General features: G+C 39.0%; 2 protein-coding genes across 4 annotated transcripts; one reads left to right on the plus strand and one right to left on the minus strand.

Moving 5' to 3' along the window:
- Positions 1-2,041: 2,041 nt before the first annotated feature.
- Positions 2,042-10,117, plus strand: LOC121952967 (CLOCK-interacting pacemaker-like). 2 transcript variants are annotated; one of them, XM_042499857.2, is made up of 5 exons: positions 2,042-2,191; positions 2,318-2,372; positions 4,280-4,481; positions 4,713-4,891; positions 5,997-10,117. In XM_042499857.2, the coding sequence occupies exons 3-5, from the start codon at positions 4,289-4,291 to the stop codon at positions 7,335-7,337; spliced, it is 1,713 nt and encodes a 570-aa protein (XP_042355791.1). In that variant the 5' UTR covers positions 2,042-2,191; positions 2,318-2,372; positions 4,280-4,288; the 3' UTR covers positions 7,338-10,117. The 2 variants fall into 2 exon arrangements, with proteins under 2 accessions (XP_042355791.1, XP_087944554.1); XM_088088428.1 differs by having other exon boundaries at positions 2,045-2,191; positions 2,314-2,372.
- Positions 10,118-13,175: 3,058 nt separating this feature from the next.
- Positions 13,176-24,977, minus strand: LOC148187346 (uncharacterized). Of its 2 annotated transcripts, XM_088088426.1 has the most exons (2): positions 16,978-24,977; positions 13,176-16,941 (listed from the first exon to the last, which is right to left on the minus strand). In XM_088088426.1, exons 1-2 carry the CDS (start codon positions 24,911-24,913, stop codon positions 14,216-14,218), a joined length of 10,662 nt encoding a protein of 3,553 aa, XP_087944552.1. In that variant the 5' UTR covers positions 24,914-24,977; the 3' UTR covers positions 13,176-14,215. The 2 variants fall into 2 exon arrangements, with proteins under 2 accessions (XP_087944552.1, XP_087944551.1); XM_088088425.1 differs by having other exon boundaries at positions 13,176-24,977.
- Positions 24,978-26,005: the final 1,028 nt, after the last annotated feature.

Here is a 26,005-nt window from a genome sequence, read left to right on the forward strand (position 1 = left end):
GCTGAAACTATGTTTTCTCACTGGGTTTTATCAAAACAGCGGCAGGTAAATAACTATTTACCTTGAGACAGGGAGTGCATTGTTCAAGTGCATTGTTTCCTGCCTTGTCACTTTTCAATCCAGTGTTGAAGCAGCATGAAACAGATTTTACCAGGAGCCCATCTGAGATCACTAAAAGCAAGAAATGTCCTGTAAATTCCAAGAAATTAGGAGATTTAGAAAAATATTTTTAAAAAACTTGGGAAAAAAATTGACATTTGACATATGTTTATAATAATATATAACATTTACATTAATTGTAATAAAAAGTTAAATATTTAAAAATATTTTACACAATGATTAATGAGAATTTAAGCAGTTATTTAAAGGCCTTTTTTCTCTTTTTTATTGTTTAACTTTCCCTTTTTTTGTTGTTGGGGGGGTCCTCTAATTTTCTGATCGTCTTGTACTTTTTTCTTAATTTCTAGCTTTTTCAGTGCTTGCTTCTGAAGTTGCTCATTCCTTTCCCTCCTGTGTTTTCAAAAGAAATCAAGCCAATTTGTTCTGGTTTAAAGGGTTAAATCCACTGCCCAGTTCACACTCTTTATCCATAAGTGTTGGATTCATGAGTTAGACTCATGCAGACCAGATTGCGTTTAAGGTTTAGTAAGCAGCTGATAGTTATACAGTTCATTCAGTGCTTCTCCTCAGCAAACACAACCAAAGTCATAGATGTCCATATAGAGACAGTGCGAGACATTTATGTAAGCAGGTAACACTGAGTGTGTCACTCTCTTTGTCTGTACTGTGAGTCAGGGCCGCTGGTGGAGGAGCTGCTGTGTGCTCCGCTGCAGACACACGGGAGCCTCACGGTGCTTTTCAACACTCCCCCAGCAGGGAACATGTGCTGCCCGCGAGCGACCACGCCTCCAGCCGCGCGACTCACATGTTGCCGCACACACCCACACGGTCTCCCACCCTGCGTGTTCTTTGGGAAGACAGGACAACAATGGCTGTCTCGGTAAATGTCACTGTAATCTCTCAGAGGCAGTGATCAGCTGTTACACAGCAAAGACGCAAATTAGTGTGTGAGGCGTTCGTGTTGTGTGGGAAACAACAGCTGCATCATTTAGTTTCTGTGGTAGGACAATCGTCATTAACAGCCGGGCCATCCCGTTGTAAATATAGTAATTTAGGAAACTTTGGATGTATGACCAGATCAGGTGCCGGCACCTTTCACCGTTTTTTTCGAAACGTGCTCTGTTGATTGAAAAACAACACAAAGCAAAATCTTGAAAATATAATTGTGACTAAATTAATTGGACTCTCTCTCGCAACCCCTTGAAACCTGAGCAAATTGGTATGATTTCTTTCAAAAACATGGGGAGAAGGGAACAAGCAACTAAAAAAGACACTGCCTAAAAATCTGCAAAAGGGAAATCACCTGAAAGTAAGCTGTAGAAAAATACAAAGCAGACAAACAAAAAAGACAAAAATACTAAAAACACACTCACATATTATCTTATTATTTTACAGTATTTTTAGGTCATTTTTTACATACATACATGCATACATGTATAGCCTACATTATGCATGCATGTATGTATTTTAAATCTAAAATTTTAATAATCCTGCCATCTCAAACTAATTTGGGGTTATTTTTCTTGTCACATTTTAGGAATTTCTTGCATTTTGTAGGAAGCTGAATTCAGCACAAGCAAGCTGATGTCAATTCAGGTATCAAAGAGTTATTTTTATTTGTTAGAATTACTCTTAAACAACGTATGAAAATGCTAAATGGGACCTATTTATTTTACTAACATGTTTGAAACCATTTAGTGTTTTATCTGGTCCACTTTGTCACGCGCTAAACAGCGTCCAGCTCTGATATTTACAAACTGCAGTTAAAAGCACCCTACAGGAGTCCAATGCGCCTCTCACGTGGACTGTCCGACGTCACCACCTACACACGTGTCTCGGCACGGGATTGGCCAACCCGCTGCCGTTACGTCACCGCCAAGCCGTTGAGCGCAATGACACATTTATTAACATGTCGGCGGAGGAGGGGGCGTGGCTACGGAAACCAGCAGCATGGACGCTTTCACTCCGTGATCAGAGCGGCCGTGAGTGCACGAGCAGGGAGGAGAACCGTCCTGTGGGCAACAGCATCAACCATGGATCAATTCAACTACTTCCTACTTTTATGTCTTTGGTAAACATTTGTTTTTCACTGGCCAGTGGATAGAGAATTATATATATATATATATATATATATATATATATATATATATATATATATATATATATAATTCTCTATTCTTTTTTTGTTTCAAGATAGATTTCTACCACGAGTGACCATTTTTTCTCTTCTCCTGTGGATGAAACACTGACAGGTGAGTCAGTTTAACTTTAAAAGTGTCTCAACTTCTGTCCACTGACATAATGTCCAGCATGAGCCTATTGTGCATGCACTTTAATCATTTTTCAGCTCCTCTGCCGTGCTGTTATTGCAGATAAATATTGATCATGTGTATTGTGAATGTCAGTCCAGGCTGTGAATGGAGAGTTGCTCTGAGGATTTACAGCAGGCTTTTTCTTTTTTTTTCTCTCCCCTGAGCAGCACCAGCAGTGTATTACATAACAGTGTTGGGGGTGGGACTGTACAGTTTGCCAGGGCCCGTCTTATCAAATTCCTTCTGTAGCCTCGTGTGCACGCTGCCATGTTTACACCGGAGGCTTTAAACACATGACAAACACTAGCAGTCTCATGAATGAGCTGGCTGTCATTAACCCCCAGATCCTTGTTCATATCAGCTCCATCATAGAGCACATTGTGTTGTCAGATACAAATTGTTTCTTAGTCACATGATTTTAAAACACTTACTCTTACAAAAACATGATGATTAATATTCTTATTTCCAAATGGTCTTATAAATGATCCAAATGAAAGTTTGAGCTGCCAAAAAGCCCTTTAATGTCACTATAATGTGAGTTATGTTTATAATATTTTCTGTTGATGGATTTCTGTAGTTAGCCGTAGTGTGTAATACTTATATTAACTCACAAGCCCCCCCCCCCTTTTGTAATTCTCTTTTTATAGGTTTATGTGAACGTACATCAACAAAATACACAATGAAGTGACCATGTAGACCTTTCAATCACGTAGAAAGGTTTAATAAATAAATGGATAGATAGATAAATAAGAACTAAATCAAATTTAAAAGAAAGAGAGACAGAAATAAAAGATAGAATGAACAGATAAATAGGTGGGAAAAGGGGGGTAATTAAATAAATACAATAAGATAAAGTAGGGTAAAAACAAATTAAGTCAAAAAAATATGATCTTTAGATAGGAGTTTTTGATGAAGTCATACTTACAGAGAATATGGGTGGCTAAGTCCAGTTTTTTAATAACTTCCAGCCTTAGTCAGATGACATTTAAAAAATGACAGGACAAGAAACTTATCGCAAAGATCACAGTTCTGTTAGGTAATGCCTTTCTTACGATTCTTTTTACCTTTCCATGATGGGTCATTTTTCAGCAGCAGTGCTGTTGCTTGTGAAATCAATGTTTATTTCACCACCATAAATGGTCTCCAGTGCTGTTTCCGTTAATTTGGCAGTACATCCAACCAGCCTCACAACTGCGAACCACATTTAGCCACCCCACCCCACCAGCATCTTCGCCTGCGAAACCGTCTGAGGCCAATGATCTGGACTGCTGATGCAATAATCAGTTTGCAAAACCAAAGAATTTCTGCACAAACAGTCAAAAACTGTCTCAGGGAAGCTCATCTAAATCTCGTCCTCACCAGGGTCTTTATGTGACAACAGTTCATCAACGTAAATGGAAGTTTGTGATTCACTGAAATGTGGTGTCTGGCACATACTGTAATGCGAGCCACATACAAATGACTTTTTATACTTTATACTAAATGACAGCAGAAACACCAGAGACAGCTATCAGCAGGAACCACAAAGATAACTTTGCCATCCGTTGGTCAAAGGCCTGGTAAAGTGACTGTTGGGACAAGTTGACATAAAGTCGGTTTGTCCTTTTTACTTGTAGTAGTTGTGCTTAAAGTGGAAACCAATATGTGGTATTCAGCAGAAAGCTGATATTGGTTAATCATTATGTTGTGTTAATATTGTGTTATGACAATATTTCAGATTTTTTCTACTTGTGCAAAAATGCTTAGCCACCTGGTAAACCCAGCAGAATGAGACAGAAAAAGCAATAATCTACACGTCTTTACGATCCAGTGATGTTCATCTCGCAGTAAACATTTGTTTACTTTAGAGGTCTGGGATGCTGAAGGAACGTTTTGGGGAGAGGGCTGCCCGTAGCACCTCAAAGACCGCCAAGGATAAGAGTAACAGCGCCACCCTGCGGGCGTCCCAAGCTGGCGTCCGCCGGGAGCAATCAGGAATGGGTGACATGAGCAAGCGCATGCTTAGCTGTGACTCGGAGAAGGACTCCGAAAAAGACTCAGGATACTCAGGTGAGCTAATTTCCATGTGTGGACACGGACTCCATGAATACGTAGCATGTCATTCACTTATAAAGTATTTACAGGAGAAAAAGATTTTTTTTTTCTTTTATGATGTCATTGCTGATTAATGTGCTCAGGTTCAACTAACATTGATCTGAAACGGCTGACATGGTACTTTATATAAGTATTTCTTTGCATCCTGTTTATCTTCTCTTACCCTTGGTTCTCCCTCTCCGCCAGAGGCTGGCTCTGACACTGTGCACACTGATGTCGATGACCAGCGCAGCAGTGTGAGCGAACCTCACAGGCAAAGCAGCAAAAGCTCAAAAAACAACAGTGTGAATGCTGTCGGCCACGAAATGCCTCCTTATGAGGAGCTCACTCCCATTTATGTCATCAAAAACCTGGTGGTCAAGCCGGTGAGATATTCAGCTACACATAGCAACTTGCTTTTTCTGGCATTCTTCTCTGTCCCATCATAGCCAGAGATTTCTGTACATTATATTGCAGTTCAGAACAATAGTTCTGAAATATACTGAGCAGTTTATCGCTGTTTAATTGGATGATTATTTTCCAATTTGATTTACTATAACCCTAAAGGGAAAATTTGCCATCTTTTATGTGGATGAGTTCTCCTGCTACGTCTACCAGGATGCATTGCGTGTGAGCCTCTGATGCCCACAGCTATTACTTTGTTGACCAACACAGTGTAGCCAAGGTTTCTAAGTTGTGCCTATACTTTAACAGATAACAAAAAACAAACAAAAAAAAAAAACAAAGACACTCTTCAGTCTGAACCAATGTGAACCAAAACGCCAACAGTCTCCACTATTTTTCACATTATCCATGCCAGCGCATCACCGCTTTGTTCTCACAGGTTTGTGCATTGCCAGTTTATATAGTGACAGAAGGGGTTACATTTTCAAAACATTACACTTTAGAACCCGATTTCAAAAGTTTGTGTTTCCAGGCCCCCAAAATGCAGTTGGTATGTGAATGAAAGGCCAAACCACAGCAAAAGTTTTAACATTTCATGTAAGAACCATTGCCATGTAAACTGCCCCTCAGTCATTCAGGTCATGGTAATTCTGAGTGCTATATCATAGGCAAATGGACTTTCTGACTATTTTGGACTTGAGTTTCTTGAGGATGTTTTACTTGTCATCCGATAAGCTTCTTCAGTTCTGATCCTGTTTTGTCTGCATCGCAAGTTGAAAGTTTGGAAATGCTTCTGAACCTAAGAGGACTCTCGGGTGAGAGGTGAAACATCTTTACGAAACTCAAGCAAATTTTACAAGAATACAAAACATTTTTTTCATTATTATTGATACAAGTTTTACCTCTGTTTACTTATTTAAGAGCTACCTTTATTTAAACCATGTGGTTATTATATTTTGTCAGGTCTTTTTTTCTCAGTTATCACTTTGTGACTGTAACCTCCTCCCCATCTTTTGCTCTTTCCTTTATTCTGGTCTTTGATTGCTGAACACATAAAAACCCGCTCACAACCTCCTGATGGTACAGTCTACACCGGAGCAGCTTCTGCATAGCCCCCTAGCTTGGGGTGGAGGTTGGCACAGCCTTACCAATGCCAAAGCGCCGACCCAGCTCTTACTGATCCGACAGCCAACGATGCCTGCCCCTTCTTCCTCCACACCGACTACCTTATCCAGTCTAGCTGTGTCACAAGGCCCAGTTACGAAAGGAAACAGCCGTAGCAGCAACCAGAATCACAGCAGCAAGAACTTGTACCTTCCCATCCTGAATTCTTACCCCCGCATCGCCCCCCATCCCAGGAAGGAGAGCCATGAATCCAAGAGTGCCACAAGGGTGGAGGGGGTTAAGGAGAGTGGAAGTGAAGGCCAGAGTCAGAGCAAGAGAGTGTGCATTGAGGAAGAGAAAAGAGAGGTGGTATCTACCACCAGCAACCTCCTGAAGCCCCAGCAGCAGCATCAGAAAGAAGGTAGAGTTCATCCCCACTCCCAGTACAAAGGCAGAGGAGGGCACAGCTCCTTTACCAGCTCATCTCATGGCCCGCTGCCCAGCCACCCAACCTCTAGCACCCAACACAAGCCCCACCACTGCCAACCAAGCTCCAGCTCTGAGAGTATGGGCTCCCCCTCTGTCTCCAGCTCTCAGACACACTCACCACCTTCTTCCTCCGACTCCCCGCCATCCCTCTCTCCTTCCTCCTCATCTCCTTTTTCCTCCACGGCTCACAGTCCATATCGTCTGGCTCCAGACAGCTCATCCTCACGCCACCAACGTTTCCTCAACACAGCTGAGATTCTGAAGCAGTCGGGCCTGCTGGCCATCACGCTACGCACCAAGGAGCTGCTGAAGGAGAATACCGCCACCGAGAGAGAAATCGCCCAGCTGCGTCAGCACACCAAGCTCCTGTGCCAGGTCGCCCAGGCCAACCAGAATGGGAGCAATAAAGGTTCGGACAGTCTTGACAGACTTTTTGTGGCCATGTCTGAATCAGGCTCTTACCCCAGCTTAGACATAAATCAACTGAAAGCACTCAGCAGCAGCAGCCACCAGAGCAAGACAAGAAGTGAGAAAGACAAAGAGAAGGATAACAACATAAGAACCACTAAGACACACAGCAACCCATCGCAGAGCGGTTCTTTACACAACATAGACGATGGAACATCACCACCCTCTCCGCTATTTGCTCCTTCGCCTGACACAGAAGAAAGACAGCTTGCTGACAGTCCTCTGGACCCCATCTCCACCTCTCTATCTGTTTCTTATTCCAGGTCTGTCCCTGTGCAGGGATTCAAAAACGACATTACGGACAAGGAATTGAATGATCTCTCTATGTTGCCAGAGAGTTCAACGTACAGTAATTATCTTCTCTAGCTTCCTGGGGAGGAGCACGTGGATCTGTGACATGTGGACCTAGCAACACAGGAGAACATGGGTTTTGTTTTAATTGACTTATCGCTAACCCCAGCCCCCTTGGCTCACTCGGCCAAACAATCGGCGTGCTGCCTGAACTATCATCTAGACATATCAAAAAATGCTATACAGAACTTTTGGGGACAGAAGCTCCTTATCTCACACAGAAGCCATCGAAAAGGTCTTCACTTTTCTGTGGTGTTAGCGTTAGCCAGCCTTTGCTTTCTTTGTGAAGTTACAACTAAGCTAACTTCAAAGGTTTTCAGTTGGATGGGCTTTAACTACAACCTTTTGCTACACTGATGTCCATTTGTCAAAGAACAAAAATACTAAGATTAAAATGAACAGATGACATGATGAGCTAATGAAGTTGGTCATAATGTTAGCGGCTGTTATCTAACTTGAGCTAACGTTACCCAGCAAAGTTTGCTGTAAGTTGACATTATAAACAATGCGGCCGACATAATGTATGAGGTTATATAAACTTGAGACTTTGCAGCAAATTTAGCTAACACTATGTTGCCTTACCTTAGAACAAATCCAGACATCCTTGTTTACCTTCTTTACGTGGAGCTGCACAGCTTAATCCAAAAGAGACGCAGGTTTAGGGAACGGGATAAAATACACTCCATTCTCTAGCCTCTCAGGATACCTTGTATCAGTGTTGCGTGCACCCTATCCACATCATTTGAGCATTTTTCAAGTTATAACTGCATACATTGAAATCTACCCCAGGAAAATCAAAATTTCTAAAGCTTTTCTACGGAGGTCTATGAGCCGGATGTCTGAGTGCATTGTGTAGCTGAAGGAAATGTGATTGGCTCGTGGCGTTCAAGGCGGGGCTTAGCGATAAGTCAATTTTGCAAAATGTCAGTGTGAAACTAAATATGACTGGTGGAAAGGTTAGAATGAGGATTTTCTTATTAAACAAACTGTATAAAGGTGAACAAGATTTATATATTTTCCTAATTTTAGTCAGGGATTATTCCAGGTGTGCATTTTTCATCTGTATGTCATCTGTATTGTCTTCTGCAGACATGTCTTATCATTCAGGTCACATTCACAGTCAGCGATGGATGTCTTTGATGTGTTGTGTGTAGGGCTGACAAGCTTTCAGTTGTCATTATATTATTTTACAATTGTTTTGGCACAGTTGTCATAAAGTTTCAGAGTGCAATACTCTTAATATAAAGAGACTGCTTATTACCTCACCACTTTTGCCACAGTGTGTGTAGTTTGATGTTAAACGCTCTCTAGAATGACTGTATTACTGTACGTAACTTACTGTATTTTGCAAATTTACCGTAAATTTACAGGGGATGTAAATATCTAAGGCTGGATATATTGAATAAAAACTGAAACATGAACAAATGCAGTGAAGAACTGTCACACCATTTTATTTTGTAATAATGTAGATTTATAATAAAATCAGAATTTTGTCTACATTGCTCAATATTTGCAGTAACAGACCAAACTCAAAAAATACAGTCGGAAGTCATTCTCACTCTGCATCATTTCAAATGCTGCCTTCTGCAGAAACCGCACATTTGGTTTCTCATTGCTGTTTGTGTAATTGTGGTGAAATGACTGCTGTAGACTAAGTTTAAATAAAAATGACTTAACTGTTTGACAAAATTATTTGATAACTACCATGTTATTTTAAAATCAATAATAATTCAAATTCAGTGTTAAACATAATTTCTTTTGATGCTCAGATAAACTCAGTGATGTATGCAAAAATGCTTGCACCGAATGTGTGTCATGAGAGATTTTAGGCCATATATAGCATTTATTAGATTTTTGCACATTTTTTTTGTAAAATGTGAGCCAAAGCAATTGTAAAATGTTGTAATTAAAGTATCAAAGTAAGATAAGACAGCACCCCCTGGCAGTCTCAATTCTAGACTAAAACTGAAAAACTATGATTGTTTTTTGTGCTAGTTTGGGAATTCACAATCTTGGCACTATCATGATTAGTCTGTATGTGAAGTATGTAACTTGCAGTTGTCCACTGGACCTCCATGTGACTTTAAGATGTGGCTCAACTGCGAAGTTACAAATGAACAGAGACTTGGAGTTACACCTGAATGACTCCGGTGTCCAATGATCATCTGATTCACAAAATTGGTCATCTATACTTGGGACATCCTGCCTAATGTATGCTTATATTGTATGCTGTAGTTTTTCTTAAAGGATTACTGAATGAAACTACTGATATTCAGATAGTTGTATGCTCTTGCTTGGCAGTGCATTATTGTAGATTATTTGCTTTTCCCTCTGAATAATATGTTTGAATGTCTGTGTGTATAAAGGGGTGTGTGTGTGTGTGTGTGTGTGTGTGTGTGTGTGTGTGTTAATGAGTGTGTACAGATCTTTGATTTGCCTGTAAACAAGCATTAGGGTTGTAGAGATTTTATTATATATTTAATTAGTGATTAATTGTAGAAAATGGACACATAAGTGAGCAGATAAATGGCAAAAGAAATGGAATATCTTCACATGCTCTCAAACAAATCCTTAAACAATAAATCTGCTCTGATTCATGAACACTTTTGCTTGTATCAAAGTATTGCAATTTATTGTATTTCTTGTAATTTATTGTTTCACATTTGGTGAGGTATTCTATAAACCCATTTGGGTTTCTAACCTCTCCAGCACCAGTTTTTCTGTATTCTTTTTGACTTGTTTTCTGTTACTGTTTTAATGGTGGTGTAAATAAACAAATAAATTATAAATATAAATATTTTTTTTTTTTTTAAATCGCGTTAATGGAATGCTACAATTTTGTCCAATCAGCGCATGCTCACTTGTAGTCAAGCCGCGGCAGCAGCTTCCTGCTTCCTGCTTCCTCCCATTAGCAGCGGTGGTGCCGGTTAATTTCTTATATTTAATTTCCTTATAATATATCCATGGTTAATTTTAGTGCAGGTGCTACGGGGGTGCTAATAATTTTAGTGACAGTGCTTTCAAATTTAAGATTTTGAATCATGCGCTGCAAACACCCATGATGCACATCCATGCCTCTGCACGCACACGCACACAATCCGAAATGCACCAGCAAGAGCAAAAGCAAATCTCTATGTTGAACAAATAAATAATAATTAATCTAATAAATAAATAACACAGAGCTGAGCACATACGCAGCAAGCGTCACATGAAGCAAACTTATTCAAGCCACACATACTGATCCATCCAGCGCTTGTTAAAACTCCTCTGCTGGTTGCCGAAAGGCCTTTAGGGGATATTTGTGGAGTGCTGGCCGTCTTGGACCCTCACAGGGGAGATGGCTAATATCATCGACGAAGCTATTGCCAGAGGAAAGCGCGGGCAGCTGCCCTAATATTTGTTTCTTTATTGTTGTAATCATTTGAATTGTAATGATTATTAAAAACATTAACCCCCTCGGCGCCAGCTAGACGCAGTGGTGATGGAAATAATGACATGACTGCGCTTTTGAATAGCTCCTTTCACTTCGGAAAAACTGCCTGTGGGTTCAGTGACAAGCCAAAAGTCATATGTTACTTGTGTCGGAATTGTATTTTTTTTTTCTTCGAGTTTGAGCCCTCATCAGCAGCGGAGCACACAGGTGACTGATGTCAGCGGGCAACCCTGTCTTCAAAGATGGCTAGCACTGTTTCAGGATGTGAGAGTCGCCATTAACCCTTAGAAGACACGAAATTCCAAGAAGTTAACTCCAGCGCTGCTAAATGCGAAGAAACTGACTGCAAACCAGCATTTTGAGTCCCGTGAGTGATTTAACCTGGCTTCAGTGAGTAGAAAGTTATGCTAGCCGCTAGGCTAATTTAGCTAGCAATATAATATGTCATAAACTTGTGCTAATAATGTTAGCATTATAGCGGGGAAAATGTGTGAAACAAAAGAAACAAAAGTGTTTTGTCTGTTTATCTTGCGAGTTATAATGAAGTCGGTTTGTCTATTTGTGTTTGAAACTGTCATGTTTGATGTGTATATTAGGTGTATTTTGGTGAAGCCTAATCAAACTTCACAGAAACCTGAGTAGTGTTCAGGAGGTGTAGTTCAGGGGCGATACAGACACACTATGGCACAAGCTATTTTGAAGGTCTATTAAACATTTTATTAGCTTGCTTTAAAGTTTACCTCCCTGCTGAAAAAAAACTGGTCAACCAGTTTAACCATCTTAAGCTGGTCAAGCTGGCTGACCAGCTTTTTGACCAGTTTAAGGTATGTTTTCACATCATCTTTACATGGTTTAGCTGGTGCTACCAGCTTGTGATGATCACTCTAGTTGGTTTATACATTGGACTTCCTGTAAAATTGAAACTAAATCCATGTCCTTGAGCATGTAGAAATAACAGTGTCATGAGGAGGAAGTATGAAAAAGCAAAGGGCATAAATTAAATAAATAAATTAAGTCTTCTGTCATGTGTTATGCATAAAGATAAATGTGCTCAGCTTGACAAGCTGGTTAGACCATCAAAGACCAGCTAAAACCAGTCCTAAGGTAAGCTATGGAAATTTGTATGACTTGTCAATAGGCAACTAGTCTGCCTTGCACACCTGTCATGCTGCAGAGGTCCACTGAGAGATATATTTCCATAGTGCATCAGTCAGTCACCCAAGACCTGCATTTGTTGTGAATATAGTAAAATGGGACTACAGTAATGAGACTAAAGGAATACATGGTCTTTCTCCTTCTCTGTCCGTGCTGGATTTCTGGGATGGGAAGAGATGACAGGGCTCTGTGTCAGGATCTTTGGCTGTGTTAGCTGACGGTACAGATGAAATCAAGCTCAGTATTTGAAATAAAATGAAAGCTCAATTACTGTCAGTTCACTTCTTCTCCCAGTAGGTGGCAATGCTGTCCAGTATATTTATAATATCAAGTTATGAGCAGAGAGGGTGCAGTGTACATTCATCATGGACATCCTTATTCATTAAGTGAATGAAATGTCTTTACTGGACATGAAAAGACTGTATTTGCACAACATATTTGATTGTGGAAAGGGTTAATATTGTTTTCTTATATTGAGACTTGTTGAACAGCAGAGAAACCAATAAGCAGATTGCCATCTTGTTCTTTTCGCTGCTCTGTTTTAATATTGTTAGATAGTGATAAAATGTGCACAGCGGCTTTAAGTCAACCATGCTCGTCTGAGTCTGCAGTTTTGCTTGAGTGTTGTATTTTTGGAGCCAGAGGTGATCATATTCAGGTGAGAGGCTGGTGCTGTTAAGGAGCGAGGCAAGGGGGGGGGGGTCTGACCAAGAAGCTGAGAGCACTGTTGGCAGCCTGTCACTCAGTACTGCCCATTCTTAATTATATGCAACTTTAATCCTTATAAAAGTTTAATCAGATGAGTTGTATAACAATTCACCCCAATACAGTTGTCATGGATGTTGAAATTAGTTATAGAGCCTAAACCTGTCTTTTGTACCGGCCTGTAAACATGCTTATTTCCACTGTAAAGTAATAATCATAAATACAGTTTTCCCCTAGCTTTTTTGTTTCTCCCCCCTCCCACCAGTTTAAAAAAAGTTTTCTAAAACTACTAATGTCTTGCAGTTTGTGAAAAATGTATAATCAAGTTGTTCATTGCCTTTTACTCATGTTTTTGAAGGAAATCAAACCAATTTACTAAATGTTCAAAGGTTGAGGTACTTCCTAAAGGCATCTGAAAGCAGCACAAGAAAAGTGATGTTGCTCCAGGTTTCAAAGGGTTAAATTTGAATATTGTTGTACTGTTGTACAAAAATCTGGTATTGGAGTTTCTATATCAAAGTGTGTGAAATTAATTAGGTAAATAATCAAACACAAGTACATTTTTTTTCCACTTCACACAACCTTTATTTACATTTACATTTATAAACTATGTGAATAATATATGCAATATTTTGTTTCCATGAATCTAGACCTTGAAATGCCTACAATATATTTTTAAAAAAAGTTCACAATTCTCTTGAATACAATATTTTTGTTTTACTCAGAATTATAAAATATTTCCAAAGCATCACAGAAGCACAATAATGTAATAGACCTGGGTAGACTAAGACATTGAGACCTACTCTGCTGCAGGTCGTATCTCAAAACCACCACATCTACAGGCCATGCTGTCATCGCCCCTCAGCTCTGGAACTCTCTGCCTCAATATCTTTAAATGACTGTAAGATAGCATGGTAAACATGTCAACTCTTACAAAGAAGAGCAAGAAAAACAAAACAGCAACAACAAACAATTGTGTCAACTTGGCAAAGTCAGTTCTTAAATATCTTAGATGTTCGGTTATTTGTTGATATTGGATTTTTAACTTTAATACATTACATTTAATATTTTTATATGAGGGATTGTGTCTTTGCAAACAGCAAAACTGATAACTAAGAGATCACTCTTCACACACTTAATATGGTTCAAATGCACTATTATATCTTATTTTGCTAACCAACTACTGGTATTTTATATATGCAAACAAACATGGTGCAATAGCCAGTCAGAGTAAAGTGTGTTTCCAGACACACAAGCATAGCAAATTTTGCACTCTGATCTGCTAAATACCCTGACATTTTGAGTTATCATTTAACTTTTTATGAAGAAAGTTTAAAAAAGTGTTAAAAGTATATTAAAATTTCACTCAAGCATTTAAAAAAAAAAATCAAGTAGGAACACTAATTCTTCAAATGTTCAGCTATCTGAACTGCCAAAACAAAAGCATGCCCAAACAGTGTGACCCTAACCCTAAAAAAAAAAAAAAAACTGTTCCAAAAATGTTTAGGGGTTATCTTTGTGTTACAAGTGGTTCAGTCAATGCTTTTTTCTTTTATCTGTATGACAAAAACATTGAAATGAATCATGATGGACCTGTCCCTCATTTGTCCCCCTCAGAGGCTTGCTTGCAGCAGGCACAGCAGCGGCAGCAGCACCGATAGCAGTAATGCTGGAGCTGACCAAGGAGTCTAGTGGAGGTTTCTCCATCTGCTTCTGTTTCTTCTACCCTCAGCTGCTCATGATACATTCTGGAAGAAACTTGTTCTGTCACCTGCACTGTCGCATGCCCTGTGGTTGTATCGACCTGGAATGTTTGATTAGCTTTGTCGCTAGTTGTCACTGTCCGAGACGCTTTTTCTTTGCCAAGTTTTTCAATCTCACTTAGCATCTGAACCTTCAGTTGCTGCAGCCCTGTGTATTTTTCATCAAGTGTCGTGAGGTCTCTCTCGCGGTCACTTTGGGATGTCGTGTCCTCACTTAGTCCTTTGTTAAGCTTCCTGTCCGACAGTTCCTTTTCTGTCTGTAGCCATGTTTTCTTACCAAACTGTCTGATCACCTTCAGTCTTTTCTCGAGGTTGTTTCTCATCTCAGTGCTCATGCGCTTCATCCGATCGATCTCCTTCCGTTCCCTATTAGTGTCCCTCCAGATCTTCCGCAAACTATCTCTTTTCCGTGTTTTTTCATCTGTTAAACCATGGTGTGTTGAAGCTGACTCGGAAAGCACTGCAAGCTCCTGTTTCTGCTCACTTTCTAGTTCGTCATCCTCCATCAGCAGACCTTTCCTCTCAGTTTTCAAGTATTTACCTTTGCTTTCCAGTTCATGTTTATGTCCCTCAGATTCTTCAGTTTGGATCGCAACATCTGACTGAAGGACACCCACCCATTCTCTCACATCCTCAGTTTGTACAGCCTTGTCAAGCCCGATTGTGACCACAGGTTGCTTCTCTTTTCGTACCAGTTTATAATAACCAGTCATCTTATCAACCACTTCAGTACACTTGTGGTCCAATATTGAGTTCTGTTGCAGCATGTCTTCATATTTCTTTCCTAATCTGTTCATATTCATTGTAAAGTTTTTATGTGTCCGTTGATTCAGCTTTTGAAGTTTTACTGTCAGACTTACCACGGAGTGCATTAACCTGGTGAGCCGCTCCTCTCTTCCTTTCAGCTCAGACAGTTCTCCTTTCATCCTCCTTTGCTCATTTACAAATATTTCTCTCTCACTTTCTAAAGTTGTCCTCATTTGAAACAGTTGTTCTTTTTCTTGGTTCATCTCAGCAAACTGACAGTCTACATGCTCTTTTTTCTTTTGTAGCTCCGATTTTGTGATCTCCAATTTATCTCTTTCCTCTTCTATGTCGTGTAGCGCTTGTTTTATTGTGTCACTTTGTTTCAGGATGTCAGACCTCGTCAACTCCAAGTCCACTTTCTCCTTGTCCATCGTCTCGCTCTCTCTGTCTAGATCCTTTCTGTCTTGTTTCAGCGCTGCCTCTAGTGTAAGATTGTGTTTGTCCAACAACAATTCTTGCTTTAGTTGCTTCTTCATTCCTTCTGTAAGGGTGGCAATGTCTGACGTCATACATATCAACCCTTCCCTTTCTCTCTCTAATATCTCAGTGTAACATGACATATTTTCTTTCTGTTTATTCAGATCTTCATGCTTTTGCTCCAGAACATTGATCAGTTTCAGTATGTCTTCATTGTTTTGTTCAAGTCTGATAATTTTGTGTTTGGTGTCCTCACTCATCCTTTCATTCAGCTGTTGAAGTTTTTCCCTCAGAGTTTCCATTGACTTCATTTTATACAAGATTTGATCATCTCTCATTTTCAGCTCAGACCTTTCTGCCTCCATTCTCTCCTTTTCGTTATTGAGTGTTCGCCTGTCCGTGTCAATACCACTCATCATCTCATTGACTTGTTCTCTCTCTTTACTGATAGATTTTGCGGCAGCTTCAACCTCTTCTTTCTTATTTTTCAGATCCTTCCTCAAAAGTTCAAGTTCTTGTCTTTCTGCCAGTAACATGCTTCTGTTGTTTTCCAGTTCTTGTGTTTTCTCCTTGATTTCTGCATCTTTGATATATAATTCTTTTTGTTTCACAGTAATAAAGTTCATCACGTTCTGAACTCTGTCCTTTTCTGACTGGACCTGAAGGGCCGTCTCTTTAATCTTACTTTTCTCTCTGCTTATCTCATCCAAGATGCTACTGATGTGTTCTCTCTCATATTTTAGGTGAGTCATTGTGTTTTGAAGCTCCTCTTTTTTCAATTTCAATTCTTGTCTGTCTTGTTCTAAAAGATTAATTTGTGTTTTAATGTGAGACTTCATCAGCTCCAACTCCAGTTTGTTTTTAGCAACCTTGCCAGACAGACTTTCCTGGTCCCCTTTCTCTTGGGTCATATTTGTCTCAAGTCCTTCAACATTTTGTGTTTCCAAAAGAGGCTTTCTCTTCCCTTGATCCTTTGTTTCAGTTCTACTTTTGGATATTGCTGGTATCAATGTAATGAGGCCTTGCTTTTCTCTTTTAAACTGTTGAATGTAACCAGGCAACTTGTTTTCACCCATATCGAGTTCTCTTTGCTTTTGCTCCAACAAAATGCATAATTTTTGCATGTATTCAGTTTGTTCTGCTGATCTTTGCATTTTGGCTTTTAGAACTTGTGTTGTTTCACTGAAATGCTTGAGTTTTGCTCTCAGAGTTTCCATGGTTTTCAATTTACTATTTAACTGATCAGCTTTCATGTTCAGCTCAGATAGTTCTTTTCTTCTTTCTTCATCATTTGAAGGCACATCTCTCTCCCTGTCAAATTCAGCCTTCAGTTTAGTGAGTTGTTCTCTCTCACCACTGATGGTGTTCATGGCAGCTTCAGCCTCTTCTTTCTTCTTGTTGAGATCCTTCCTCAACAGTTCCAGTTCTTCTCTTTCTGCCAGTATACTGTTCTTACTGGTTTCTAGCTCCTGTGTTTGTCTTGTGAGCTCCTCATCTTTGAGGTCTTGTTCTTCTCTTTTTAAGTTAATCATGTTCATGGCATTCTTAAGTTTGTCTCTTTCTGTCTGAAGCTGAAGGGTCAGATCTTTAATGTTGCTTCTCTCTCTGTTTATCTGATCAAAGTGACTGTCTACATCTTCTTTCTTCTTTTGTAGCTCAGACTTTGTGATTTCCAGCATGTGTCTTTCCTTTTCCATATCTTGTAGGGCTTGTTTTAGTGTGTCACTTTGTTTTAGTATGTCAGACTTCATCATTTCCAAGTCCAGGTTCTCTTTGCTCATACTGTCATACATACTTTTCTGATCCTCTCTGTCTCGGGGCATCTCTGTCTCAAGTTTTTCACCCTCTTGTCTTTGAAATACAGGCTTTATCTTTCCCTGATCTTCCATTTCATTTGATTGGAACATATCTGATATCATTGTGATCAGGCCTTGTTTTTCTCTTTTGAGCTCTTGTATGTAACCAGGTAACTTGTTTTTGTCTTCATCAAGTTCTGTTTGCTTTTGTTCCAATGCGATGCACAATGTTTGCACATCTTCAGTGTGTCGTACTAATTTCTCCATTTTTGATTTCAGAACTTCTTGTGTTGTTTCATTGAAACGTTTGAGTTTTGCTCTAAGTGTTTCCATAAATTTCATTTTGCTATTCAGTTGATCCACTTTAATGTTCAGCTCAGAAAGTTCCTTTGCTCTTTCATCATCATTTGAAATCAGTTCCCTCTCCCTGTTAACTTCAGCCTTCATTTTAGTGACTTGTTCTCTTTCACCTCTAACGGTGTTCATGGCAGCTTCAGCCTCTTCTTTCTTCTTGTTGAGATCCTTCCTCAACAGTTCCAGTTCTTCTCTTTCTGCCAGTATACTGTTCTTACTGGTTTCCAGTTCTTGTGTTTCTCTCATGAACTCTTTGTCCTTGAGTTTTTGTTCTCCTTGTTTTAAGATAAACATGTTCATGGCATCCTCAAATTGCTCTCTGTCTGTCTGAAGCTGAAGGGTCAGATATTTAAGGTTGTTTTTTTCTCGGTTAATCTCATTGAATTGACTGTCTGTATCTTCTAACCTCTTTTGTAATTCAGATGTTGTGATTCTCAGTTTGTCTCTTTCCTCGTTCATATCTTGTAACGCTTGTTTTAGGGTGTCACTTTGTTTCATGGCAGCTTCAGCCTCTTCTTTCTTCTTGTTGAGATCCTTCTTCAAATGTTCCAGTTCTTCTCTTTCTGCCAGTACACTGTTCTTACTGGTTTCCAGGTCCTGTGTTTGTCTTTTGAACTCTTCATCCTTGAGTTCTTGTTCTTTGTGTTTTAAGATAATCATGTTCATGACAGTCTCAAGTTTGTCTCTTTCTGTCTGAAGCTGAAGGGTTAGATTTTTAAAGTTACTTTTCTCTTTAATAATCTCATCAAACTGACTGTCTGCATCTTCTTTCTTCTTTTGTAGCTCAGACTTTGTGATTTCCAATTTGTTTCTTTGCTCCTTCATATCTTGTACCAATTGTTTTAATGCATGACTTTGTTTCAGGATATCAGATCTCATCAGCTCCATTTCTAATTTCTCTTTGTTTATTGACTCATTTTCTTTGTCCATATTCTCTCTGTCCTGTTTCAGCTTTGCCTCCAGTTTGATAAGGTGTTTCTTTTCCATCATAGCCTCCTGTTTCAATCCATTTTCAATTTCTTGTCTCTGAATGACAATTTCTGACAACACACTCCTCAACCCTTCTCTTTCTCTCTCTAATATCTCAGTGTAAACTGACATATTTTTTTTCTGTTTATCCAGAGCCTCAAGCCTTTGTTCCAAAACACCAAACAGTCTCAGTATTTCTTCATTGTTTTGTTCCAATCTGATGATTTTGCTTATGTCTACACTCATTTTTTCATTCAGCAGTCGAAGTTTTTCTCTTAGAGGTTTCATTGACGTAATTTTATTCAAGAGTTGATCTTCCCTTATTTTAAGCTCAGACCTCTCTACTTCTAGTCTGCCCTTTTCATTCTCGAGGATTTGTCTGTCCACGTCAGTCCTACTCTTCATCTGACTGACTTGTTCTCTTTCTTCACTGATTTTGTTTATGGCAGCTTCAAACTCCTCTTTTCTCTTGTTGAGATCCTTCCTCAAAAGTTCCAGTTCTTCTCTTTCTATCAGTAAACTGTTCTTGCTGTTTTCCAGTTCCTGTGTTTGTATTTTGTACTCCTCGTCCTTTAGTTCTTGTTCCTCTCTTTTGAAGATAATCATGTTCATGGCTTTCTCAAATTTGTCTCTTTCTGACTTAAGCTTTTGGGCCAAAACCTTTATGTTGCTTTTCTCTTCACTGATCTCATCAATCTGACGGTCTGCATCTTCCTTCTTCATTTGAAGTTCACATTTTGCAATTTCCAATTTGTCTCTTTCCTCTTTTACATCTTGCAAAGCTTGTTTAAGTGTGTCACTTTGTTTCAGGATGTCAGACCTCATCAAGGCCAAGTCTACTTTGTCTTTATACATAATCTTACTCTCTCTATCCAGATCTTCCTTTTCCTCCTCCAGCTCTGCCGTCATTTTAATAAAATGTGTCTTTTCCATCATAGCCTCCTGCTTCTGTTGATTCTCAATTTCTTGTCTCTGAATGACAATTTCTGACAACACACTCCTCAGCCGTTCCCTTTCTCTCTCTAATATCTCAGTGTAACGTGAAATATTTTCTTTCTGTTTATCCAGATCCTCATGCTTTTGCTCCAAAACACTGAACATTCTCAGTAGTTCTTCATTGTTTTGTTCCTGTCTGATGAATTTGCTATTCATGTCAACACACATCCTTTCATTCAGCTTTTGAAGTTTTTCTCTCATTGACTTGATTTTATCCACAAGTTGATCCTCTCTTTTTTTCAGCTCAGAACTTTCTGCTTCCATTTGGTTCCTTTCATTCTGGAGCATTTGTCTGTCCATGTCAGTACTACACTTCATCTGACTGACTTGTTCTCTCTCTCTACTGATGGTTTTCATGTCAAGTTCAACCTCCTCTTCCCTTTTGTTGAGATCCTTCCTCAACAGTTCCAGTTCTTCTCTCTCTGCCAGTATACTGTTCTTACTGGTTTCCAGCTCCTCTGTTTGTCTTGTGAGCTCCTCATCTTTGAGGTCTTGTTCTTCTCTTTTTAAGTTAATCATGTTCATGGCATTCTTAAGTTTGTCTCTTTCTGTCTGAAGCTGAAGGGTCAGATCTCTAAGGTTGCTTTTGCCTGCATTAATCACATTGAACTGACTGTCTGCATCTTCTTTCTTCTTTTGCAGCTCAGATTTTATGATTTCCAATTTGTTTTGTTCCTCTTTCATGTCTTGTATTGCTTGTTTTAATGTATCTCTTTCTTTCAGGATGTTGAACTTACTCAGCTCGAAGTCCAGAATCTCCTTCTTCATCATCTTATTCTGTTTATCCAGATCCTCTCTGTCTTGCTTCAGCTCCACCTTCAAATTTTCAAGATATTGTTTTTCCAATTCAAATTTCTGCTTCCATTGATTTTCCCTGTCTTTTCCCTGGATGATCATCTCTGACAGTATACTTGTCAGATTTTCCTTTTCCTGCTCTAACAGCTCAGTGTTACGAACCAAGTTATGTTGCTGTTCACCTAGAGCTGCAAGATTTATTTCCAATACAGTGTACAGCTTTAGCACATCTTCATTGCTTTGTTCCAGTTTGATGGTTTTGTGTTTCATTTCTTCACTCATCCTTTCATTCAGTTGTTGAATTTTTCCCCTCAGAGTTTCCATTGATTCTGTTTTTTCCAAGAGCTGATCTTCTCTCATTTTCAGCTCAGACTTTTCTTCTTCCATTCTTTTCTTTTCATTCTCAAGCATTTGTCTGTCCATGTCAGTATTACTCTTTAACTGACTGACTTGTTCTCTTTCTACAATGATGGTGTTCATCTCAGCTTCAGCCTCTTCTTTCTTCTTGTTGAGATCCTTCCTCAAAAGTTTCAGTTCTTCTCTTTCTGCCAGTATACTGTTCTTGATAGTTTCCAGTTCTTGTGTTTGTCTTTTTAACTCATCATCCTTAAGTTTCTGTTCTTCTTGTTGAAAGAAAAGGTCATCTCTTTCCACCTGAAGCTGAAGAGTCAGATCTTTAATGTTCCTTTTTTCTCTATCAATCTCTTCAAACTGACTGTCTGCATGTTCTGTCTTCTTTTGTATCTCAGACTTAGTGACTTCTAATTTGTCTCTTTCCTGTTTTATATCCTCCATCACTTGTTTTAATGTGTCACTTTGTTTTAGGATGTCAGACCTCATCAGCTCCAAGTCTGTTTTTTCTTTGTTCATTTTCTCACTCTCTCTGTCCAGATTCTCTTTCTCTTGCATCAACTCTGCCTTCAGTTTCATAAGATGTGTCTTTTCCAACAAAGTTTCCTGTTTCAGGTGATTTTCATTTTCTTCTCTTTTAGTGACAATATCTGATAACACATACTGCAGCTCTTGTCTTTCTCTCTCTAATATCTCAGTGTAACCTGACATATTTTCTTTCTGTTTATCCAGATCCTCAAACTTTTGCTCCAAAACACTAAACAGTCTCAGCACTTCTTCACTGTTTTGTTCCAGTCTCATTATTTTGTATTTCATGTTTACACTCATCCTTTCATTCAGGTCTTGAAGTTTCTCTCTCAAAATTTTCGTTGATGTAATTTTATCCAAGAGTTGATCTTCTCTTATCCTCAGCTCAGACCTTTCTACTTCTATTCTGTCCTTTTCATTCTTGAGCATTTGTCTGTCCATGTCGGTACCACTCTTTATCTGATTAATTTGTTCTCTTTCTCCCCTGATGGTGTTCATGGCAGCTTCAACCTCTTCTGTTGTTTTGTCAAGATCCTTCTTCAAAAGCTCCAGCTCTTGTCTTTCAGCCAATACATTATTCTTTCTGGTTTCCAGTTCCTCTGTTTGTCTTGTGAGCTCCTCATCTTTGAGGTCTTGTTCTTCTCTTTTTAAGTTAATCATGTTCATGGCATTCTTAAGTTTGTCTCTTTCTGACTGAAGCTGAAGGGTCAGATCTTTAATGTTGCTTTTCTCTCTTTCAATCTCATCAAACTGACTGATTGCATATTCATTCTTCTTCTGAAGCTCAGACTTTGTGATTTCCAATTTGTTTTGTTGCTCTTTCATATCTTGTATGGCTTGTTTTAATGTGTCACTGTCTTTCACGATGCCAGACCTCCTAAATTTCAAGTCCATTTTCTCTTGTTTCACAATGTCTCTTTCTCTGTCCAGATCCTCTCTGTTTCTCCTCCATTCTGCCTTTAGATTTTCAAAAGATCGTTGTTCCAATTCAAACTTCTGCTTCAGTTGGTTTTCCTTTTCTTCTCTTTGAATGGCCATGATTGACAGTATATTTCTCAGCCTTTTCTTTTCTTGCTGCAAGAGCTCGGTGTTGGGAAGCATGTGTTCTTGCTGCATATTTAGAGCTGCGAGTTTTTGTTCCAACACAGTGTACAGCATTAGTGCATCTTTGTTGTTTTGTTCTAGTCTGATGATTTTTTCTGTCATGACTTCACTCATCCTTTCATTCAGCTGCTGAAGTTTTTCTCTCAGAGCTTCCACTGCTTTCATTTTATTCAAGAGTTGATCTTCTCTTACTTTCAGTTCAGACCTTTCTCTTTCCAATACGTCCTTTTCATTCTGAAATGTTTGTCTTTCCATGTCAGCACTGCTTTTCATCTGATTCATGTTTTCTTTTTCTACACTGATGGTGTTCATGGCAGCTTCAGCCTCTTCTTTCCTCCTCTTGAGATCCTTCCTCAAGAGCTCCAGTTCGTCTCTTTCTGCTTGTACCATGCTCCTGTCATTTTGCAGTTTTTGCACTTGCTCCTTGATTTCGGCAAATTTGAGAAATAGTTCTTTTTGTTTCAAAATAATAAATTTCATCACGTTCTGAACTTTTTCCCTCTCCGATTGAACCTGAAGGGCCGTCTCTTTAATGTTATTTGATTCACTGTTTATCCCATCGAGGAAGTGGTGGATGTGTTCTGTCTCGTCTTGTAGCTGAGACATTGTCATCTGAAGCACATCTTTTCTCTCTTTCAGTTCTTGTATGTCTCGTTCTAAGAGGTTAACTTGCTTCTTCATGTCAAACCTCATCAGCTCCAATTCCAGGTTCTCTTTGGTCATAATGTGATGGACACTTTTCTGGTCTGCTCTCTCTTGAGTCATCTTTGTCTTATATTCATCAGCATCTTGCGTTTCCAAAACAGCCATCATCATACCTTGAGTCTCCATTTCATTTCTGTTTTGCAACATTGCTGACTTCATTGTGAAAAGACCTTGCCTTTCTCTTTTAAAGTCTTGAATGTAACCAGGCAACTTGTTTTTGTCTTCATTGAGTTCTTTTTGCTTTTGCTCCAACACAATGCACAGTTTTTGTACAGCTTCCATTTGTTGTGTTAACTTTTTCATTTTGGTTTTAAGAACTTCTTGTGTTGATTCATTGACATGATGGAGTTTTGTCTTCAGAGTTTCCATGGATTTCATTTTACTATTTAACTGATCCATTTTCATGTTCAGCTCAGACAGTTCTTTTGCTCTTTCATCGTCATTTGAAAGCATTTCCCTCTCACCATCAGTCTTCATATCAGTAAGTTGCTCTCTTTCACCACTGATGGCTACGTCAACCTCTTCTTTCTTCTTGTTGAGATCCTTCCTCAACAGTTCCAGTTCTTCTCTTTCTGCCAGTATACTGTTCTTACTGGTTTCCAGCTCCTGTGTTTGTCTTGTGAGCTCCTCATCTTTGAGGTCTTGTTCTTCTCTTTTTAAGTTAATCATGTTCATGGCATTCTTAAGTTTGTCTCTTTCTGTCTGAAGCTGAAGGGTCAGATCTTTAATGTTGCTTCTCTCTCTGTTTATCTGATCAAAATGACTGTCTACATCTTCTTTCTTCTTTTGTAGCTCAGACTTTGTGATTTCCAGCATGTGTCTTTCCTTTTCCATATCTTGTAGGGCTTGTTTTAGTGTGTCACTTTGTTTCAGTATGTCAGACTTCATCATTTCCAAGTCCAGGTTCTCTTTGCTCATACTGTCATACATACTTTTCTGATCCTCTCTGTCTCGGGGCATCTCTGTCTCAAGTTTTTCACCCTCTTGTCTTTGAAATACAGGCTTTATCTTTCCCTGATCTTCCATTTCATTTGATTGGAACATATCTGATATCATTGTGATCAGGCCTTGTTTTTCTCTTTTGAGCTCTTGTATGTAACCAGGTAACTTGTTTTTGTCTTCATCAAGTTCTGTTTGCTTTTGTTCCAATGCGATGCACAATGTTTGCACATCTTCAGTGTGTCGTACTAATTTCTCCATTTTTGATTTCAGAACTTCTTGTGTTGTTTCATTGAAATGTTTGAGTTTTGCTCTAAGTGTTTCCATAAATTTCATTTTGCTATTTAATTGATCCACTTTAATGTTCAGCTCAGAAAGTTCCTTTGCTCTTTCATCATCATTTGAAATCAGTTCCCTCTCCCTGTTAACTTCAGCCTTCATTTTAGTGACTTGTTCTCTTTCTACAATGATGGTGTTCATGGCAGCTTCAGCCTCTTCTTTCTTCTTGTTGAGATCCTTCCTCAACAGTTCCAGTTCTTCTCTTTCTGCCAGTATACTGTTCTTACTGGTTTCCAGTTCCTGTGTTTGTCTTGTGAGCTCCTCATCTTTGAGGTCTTGTTCTTCTCTTTTTAAGTTAATCATGTTCATGGCATTCTTAAGTTTGTCTCTTTCTGTCTGAAGCTGAAGGGTCAGATCTTTAATGTTGATTTTCTCTGTATTAATCGCATCCAACTGACTCTCTGCATCTTCTGTCTTCCTTTGTAACTTTGACATTTTGACTTTTAAAGTGTCTCTTTCCTCTTTTAGATCTTGTATAGCTTGTGTTAATGTGTCACTTTGTTTCAGGATGTCAGATCTCATCAGCTCCAAGTCCAATTTTTCTTTATTCATGATCTCATTTTCTCTGTCCAGATTCTCTCTGTCTTGTTTCAGCTCTGCCTTCAGTTTGATAAGATGTGTCATTTCCATCAAAGCTTCCTGTTTCAGTCCATTTTCAAGTTCTTGTCTCTGAATGGCAACATCTGACAGCACACTCCTCAACCCTTCTCTTTCTCTCTCTAATATCTCAGTGTAACCTGAAATATTTTCTTTCTGTTTATCCAGAGCCTCATGCCTTTGTTCCAAAACACCAAACAGTCTCAGTACTTCTTTATTGTTTTGTTCCAGTTTCATGATTTTGTGTTTCATCTCTTCACTCATCCTTTCATTTAACTGTTGAAAATTTTTCCTAACATTTTCCATTGCAGTGATTTTATCCAGGAGCTGATCTTCTCTCATTTTCAGCTCAGACTTTTCTTCTTCCAGTCTGTCCTTTTCTTTCTCGAGCATTTGTCTGTCCATGTCAGTATTACTCTTCATCTGACTGACTTGTTCTCTTTCTACAATGATGGTGTTCATGGCAGCTTCAGCCTCTTCTTTCTTCTTGTTGAGATCCTTCCTCAACAGTTCCAGTTCTTCTCTTTCTGCCAGTATACTGTTCTTACTGGTTTCCAGCTCCTGTGTTTGTCTTGTGAGCTCCTCATCTTTGAGGTCTTGTTCTTCTCTTTTTAAGATAATCATGTTCATGGCATTCTTAAGTTTGTCTCTTTCTGTCTGAAGCTGAAGGGTCAGATCTTTAATGTTGCTTTTCTCTCTTTCACTGATCTCATCAAACTGACTGTTTGTATCTTCCTTCTTCATTTGAAGTTCAGACTTTGTGATTTCTAATTTGTTTCTTTCCTCTTTAACATCTTGTAAAGCTTGTTTTAATGTGTCACTTTGTTTCAGGATGTCAGCCTTCATCAGCTCCAAGTCCACTTCCTCTTTGTTCCTAAAATCACGCTCTCTATCCAGCTCCTCTCTGTCTTGCTTCAGCTCTGCCCTCAG

This window comes from Plectropomus leopardus, chromosome 15, assembly GCF_026936395.1.
Source record: "Plectropomus leopardus strain MGB_pleo_1.0 chromosome 15, ASM2693639v1, whole genome shotgun sequence".
Classification (NCBI taxonomy): Eukaryota; Metazoa; Chordata; class Actinopteri; order Perciformes; family Serranidae; genus Plectropomus; species Plectropomus leopardus.